Genomic DNA, 5,922 nt, shown 5'->3' with positions numbered 1-5,922 from the left:
AGAGCAAATGAGAATCATGATGTCGAAGGAACTGACTGAAGAGCTGAGAGACAAAATTGTGGCAAGGCACAGATCTGTCCAAGGCTACAACAAAAAATTCTGTTACACTTAAGGTTCCTAAGAGCACAGTGGCCTCCATAATCCTTAAATGGAAGAAGTTTGGGACGACCAGGACTCTTCCTCGAACTGGCCGTCCGGCCAAACTGAGCATCCGGGGGAGAAGAGCCTTGGTGAGAGAGGTAAAGAAGAACCCAAAGATCACTCTGGCTGAGCTCCAGAGATGCAGCGGGGAGATGGGACAAAGTTCTAGAAAGACAACCATCACTGCAGCCCTCCATCAGTCGGGGCTTTATGGCAGAGTGGCCCGACGGAAGCCTCTCCTCAGTGCAAAACACATGAAAGCCCGCATCGAGTTTGCCAAAAAACACCTGAAGGACTCCCAGACTCTGAGAAATAAAATTCTCTGGTCTGATGAGACCAAAATCGAACTTTTTGGTCTTAATTCTAAGCGGTATGTGTGGAGAACACCTGGCACTGCTCATCACCTGCCTAATGCCACCCCTACAGTGAATCATGGTGGTGGCAGCATCATGCTGTGTGGTGTTTTTCAGCTGCAGGGACAGGACGACTGGTTGCAATTGAAGGAAAGATGAATGCAGCCAAGTACATTGATATCCTGGACAAAAAACATTTCCAGAGTGTACACGACCTCAGAATGGGCCGAAGGTTCACCTTCCAACAAGACAATGATCCCAAGCACACAGCTAAAATAACGAAGGAGTGGTTTCAGAACAACTCTGTGAATGTTCTTGAATGGCCGAGCCAGAGTCCTGACTTAAATCCAATTGAGCATCTCTGGAGAGACCTGAAGATGGCTGTCCACCAACGTTCACCATCCAACCTGACAGAACTGGAGAGGATCTGCAAGGAGGAATGGCAAAAGATCCCCAAATCCAGGTGTGAAAAACTTGTTGGATCATTCCCAAGAAGACTCATGGCTGTATTGGTTCAAAAAGGTGCTTCTACTAAATACTGAGCAAAGGGTCTGAATACTTATGGCCATGTGATATTTCAGTGTTTATTTTGTAATAAATCTGCAAAAATGTCTACAAGTCTGTGTTTTTCTGACAATATTGGGTGCTGTGTGTGCATGAACGAGGAAAGAAATTAAATTAAATGAGCAACACAGCTAAACGTGTGGGTAGCGGCCCAAAAATATTTGCCAAAATCCCCTTCTGTTGGTATTCACTCTCGTTTTGTAATAAGGAAAAAACAACACACATTGGCCATTTTTTTTCGGGGACCTCAGTAGTGTGTGGAAGATCCATACGCAGTCACAACAGTTTGGCACCTCCTCCTCATGCTGGTCACCAGCCTGGTCACACACTGCTGTGGGACGGCATCCCATTCCTCAACTAGGATTTGCCGCAAGTCAGCCAACATGGTTGCGTTGGTCACTCTGGCACATACAGCACGCCCAAGCTGATCCCACAAGTGTTCAATTGGGTTGAGGTCTGGACTCACGGCAGGCCATTCCACCCTCTCCACTCCCAAATTCTGGAGGTGCTCTGTGATGATCCTGGCTCTGTGGGGGCGAGCGTTGTCATCCTGGAGGATGGAGTTAGGTCCCAGATTCTGGACATATGGGATCGCCACTGGCCCCAGAATATCATTCCTGTCAATTAGGTGCCATTCAGGTGCCAGTCACACACCTGTGACTGACATACACCTGCCAGCACTTGAAGCTCAAAACGAGAGTGAATACCAACAGAACAATATTGCAGGGGATTTTGGCACATTTTTATTGGGCCGCTACCCACACGTTTAGCTGTGTTGCTCATTCCACGAATGCATGATCCTAACAAGTTGTACCTCGTTGTAAAAGTGACTAATCAGGCTTTCCAACCATATAAAATACAATACCAATTGGTATTATTAAAGGGGAGGAAGTATCGACTGGTACTCTGGTGCTTTAGTACACTGGTACTGGTCATCCACCATCACCAGCATCACCTTCTCTGGCCAGAACATTCCCCTCTCCTCATCTGTTACCAACCTGGGCGTCAAAATGGACCCTCACCTCACCTCTGAGACCCACATCAAACATATATCCAAAACAGCTTTTTTTCACTTAAGGAACATCGCCAAACTCCGTCCTGCACTCACTCTGGCAGATGCAGAGAAGCTCATCCACGCCTTTGTCTCCTCCAGACTGGACTACTGCAACGCACTCCTCATCGGGATTCCTAGCAGCTGCCTCCAGAAACTTCAATACATCCAGAACAGCGCTGCTAGGATCCTGATGAGGGTGCGCAAATATGATCACATCACCCCCATCCTCAAATCACTTCACTGGCTCCCCGTCTCCCTCAGAATTGAATTCAAGGTCTCCCTCCTCACCCACCAGTGCATCCATGGAACTGCCCCCCCCCTACCTCAAGGAACTCCTCCATACCCCTCAGACCTCCTCACGCACCCTCCGTTCTACTGCCACCAACCTCCTCAAGACCCCCAGGACCAAGCTCCGCACGATGGGAGATCGGGCCTTCTGCTCGGCTGCTCCCAGGCTGTGGAATGCTCTCCCTGACCACCTAAGGGCACCACAGTCTGTGGATGCTTTTAAACGGGGCCTTAAAACCCACCTTTTTAATAGAGCCTTTTTTTAGCCTTTTAATTGAATGTTTTTATTGCTTTATCTACTGTGTTGTAAGCACTCTGAGATTTTATATGTAAAGTGCTTTTATAAATAAAATGCATTATTATTATTATTATTATTATTATTATATATGATTATTCAGGACTCAGTGCATGGCCACCTAGTACAAGAGTTGTACAGCGATTAAGACCTCAGACCACAGGCCTTTGGTCGGCGTCTTCCAGGTCAAACTCCGTGCTATTTCCAGAATTACACGTCATTTAGGCTTTCTGATTTCATGTATTATAGTGAACTTCTGTCCACTATTTTTTGTTTCTCAACAGATATAATGGACCAATTAAGAGCCAACTCCTGGCTCGCTAAGCTGTGGCGTCGTGTCGAGGACCCCCAAAACCTATCTGTCCGCTGGGACACCAGTGGTGACGGGGTGTACCTCGACCAGCAGCTGCTCCATGCTGACTTCACCTGCTTCATCCGCCCAGAATGAAAGAGTGTGCATTAGAACACAGTCAACCAACTAGCCTAGCACAACAACTAGCATAGCTAAAGGCTATCCTGTACTATACTAAACCGCATTTCTAGTAACACAATATTACATCACACTAGTCTAGTCGTGTTTAAGGCCAGGAGGATGATAAAGATGATGATAGATAAGATGAGGATCTTCTTCTCCTGGGTTGATGACCGGAGGAGATAGCAAAGATGGCGGCCGTTAGCATCACAAACACTATGAGGAGATAGCAAAGATGGCGGCCGTTAGCATCACAAACACTATGAGGAGATAGCAAAGATGGCGGCCGTTAGCATCACAAACACTATGAGGAGATAGCAAAGATGGCGGCCGTTAGCATCACAAACACTATGAGGAGATAGCAAAGATGGCGGCCGTTAGCATCACAAACACTATGAGGAGATAGCAAAGATGGCGGCCATTAGCATCACAAACACTAGAGATGTTCCCTTCTTTCAGCTCTCTCACTCACTCACTCACTCACTCACTCTCTCTTTCACACTCACACACTCACTCTTTCACACTCACTTTAAAATGAGTGAGCTTGTCCCAATCAGCACTATTGGGTGTAAACGGGCCTGTGCAGTTCTGCCTGTTAAAGGTATCATATACTAAGCAAGACTGATATCATAAAAGGCTAAAAGAAAGAAAAAGATAATGTTTCTGTTACTTTATGCATAGTAATATGTATGTAGTTATGTAATTTATTCATAGATGCTCCAAATCATCTGGACCATTTCTGTGTACATCAATAAATTACTGAAATAGCCATGGTAGTATTCTGTAGGCCTAGTGAGGACCTCACCTTGACCACAGCGTCTAATCACTTTAAAAGTCCCCCAATCCTTTGTGACAAGAGAAAGTGCTGTAGATTGCTTATTTTTACCTATGTACTAACAACCATTTTGTACCTGCTTTTATGATATTCTATTTTCCTATACTCATTTTATACTATCATAACTAATGATTAATGATAAGTGTGATTTGAAGAAACACACAAGGTGCTTTAAAAGTGCAAAACTCACTCCACACACACACCACACTCAATGTGTAAGAGAGTCTCAACATTTGGAGAGACTTAATTTCCCCATCCCCCAACCATGTGCAAAGGCAATTTGTTTGTACAAAATTATTTGTGCAAACTACTGACAGGAATAATTAATTTAAAAGGTAGATATGGGTTCTGTCCCAACCTCTCAAGAATGTTTTTTTTAAAAAGTCAAGCAAGACTGATATCATAAAAGGCTTAAAAGAAAGAAAAAGCTCCAACGTTTACGGCACACTGTGCCTTCATCAGGGAGAATTGAAGAGTGAACCAGGAAGAGGAAGTTTAAATAGAAAAAGGAAGGGGATGAGTTTAAAAAAGGAGGGGGGGGGAATCCACACCTGAAAACCAAGTAGCGACTAATTATAGCGTGATTTTGTCTAATAGAGTGATTTTGTCTAATACAGTGATTTTGTCTAATAGAGTGATTTTGTCTAATAGAGTGATTTTGTCTAATAGAGTGATTTTGTCTAATAGAGTGATTTTGTCTAATAGAGTGATTTTGTCTAATAGAGTGATTTTGTCTAATAGAGTGGGGAAATGAAATGATAATTTGAAAAAATCAAATAATGATGTTAAGGGGTCCCAGATTCATAAACCAAAATAGTTTTACTACACTCCTATACTATCCCCAAAATAGTGTAGCTTTTCCAGGATACTCCAGACCTCTGATTCCAACAGCTTAATATAAAGTCTGGGGTTCCTTTGGAAATGAAACATTTTTTTCAAAGTTTTTGCAACACCATGGAAGTTAGGTAAGTAGCTCAGGCATGTGGCACTGGCAGGTTAGGTAAGGGGAATGTTGCCAGCCCAAAGGCTGGCCAAAGCACGGGCTCACAAATCATCCTGTTTTTTTGGGGAACTAACTTCACCTCTTCCATCTCGGCTTTAGATCCACAGCAGGACTCCCTCCACCACCCTTCCACTGGTAAGTATCCACAGGTAGGTATCCTCATTTCCTATTGTTATTGTTTCATTTTTCAATTCCTTTCTTTTTCAAAATTCGGTCCCAGGTGAGGTGATAGATAAATGTTCTACTTTTCCTAGGTCTGTGATACAGGTAAGCATTCCGCTTCCAGGTAAGTAGTAGGTAAATATTCTACAATCCTCTTTATTTCATATCCGATATACAGGAACATATTAACTGTAACTTCTCACTCTTATAAACTAAAACTTCCTCTGGTTTTCAGGAAAAACTACTGGTGACCAACACCATCCACAACTGAGGGTCTCCGGTGGGTACCAACATGCCCTAACTGCAAGATGGAGGTAGGTACAGAGGTCACAAAATTCGGATCCATAGAGGGAAGATGGGGGCCGGGGGGCGTGGATATTTTGAATGAGGAAGATCCCGCCAATAATAAAAGTGCTAAAAATAAGTGCTGGTAACAACTCAAGTATTGAGGGGGGTCTCAATCCATAACGCCTCCACCTCATAAATGATCCTAAACCATCACACATACACATACAATATAAAATATAAATAAATAAGGGCGTTCTCCCTCTTTCAGTCTCCCTCCCGTTCAAGTTCCCCACTTCTCCTCTCATCATTTTAATGATCCAATTCGTTCAGCCCCCCAGGATCGACAGTACCTAATTTTCTAATCCACTGTCTCTCTCTGGCGAGCCTTTGTGCTCTGGACCACCTCGTACCCGACTCCAATCCCGCTATGAGCAAGTTGGTGCTCCCATGTCTCCTAAAGTGCGTGT

The 5,922-nt window shown here is 44.1% G+C and overlaps 1 protein-coding gene across 1 annotated transcript in view; it reads left to right on the top strand.

The window, feature by feature from the left end:
* The window catches only part of LOC308175309 (glutaminyl-peptide cyclotransferase-like protein), a gene marked incomplete at both ends in the record, with an annotated part of 7,459 nt that extends 2,021 nt beyond the window's left edge, over positions 1 to 5,438 (top strand). Inside the window, one exon of the mRNA XM_080550998.1 lies at positions 5,403 to 5,438. Coding sequence (XP_080407124.1) covers positions 5,403 to 5,438 — 36 coding nt within the window. The remainder of the gene's footprint in view (positions 1 to 5,402) is intronic.
* Positions 5,439 to 5,922: the final 484 nt, after the last annotated feature.

This window comes from Nansenia antarctica (genome assembly GCF_963989245.1).
Source record: "Nansenia antarctica genome assembly, contig: SCAFFOLD_59, whole genome shotgun sequence".
In the NCBI taxonomy this organism is placed as follows: Eukaryota; Metazoa; Chordata; class Actinopteri; order Argentiniformes; family Microstomatidae; genus Nansenia; species Nansenia antarctica.
Note: the sequence above shows the minus strand (reverse complement) of the source record. Positions and strands in the feature narration are given on the sequence as shown.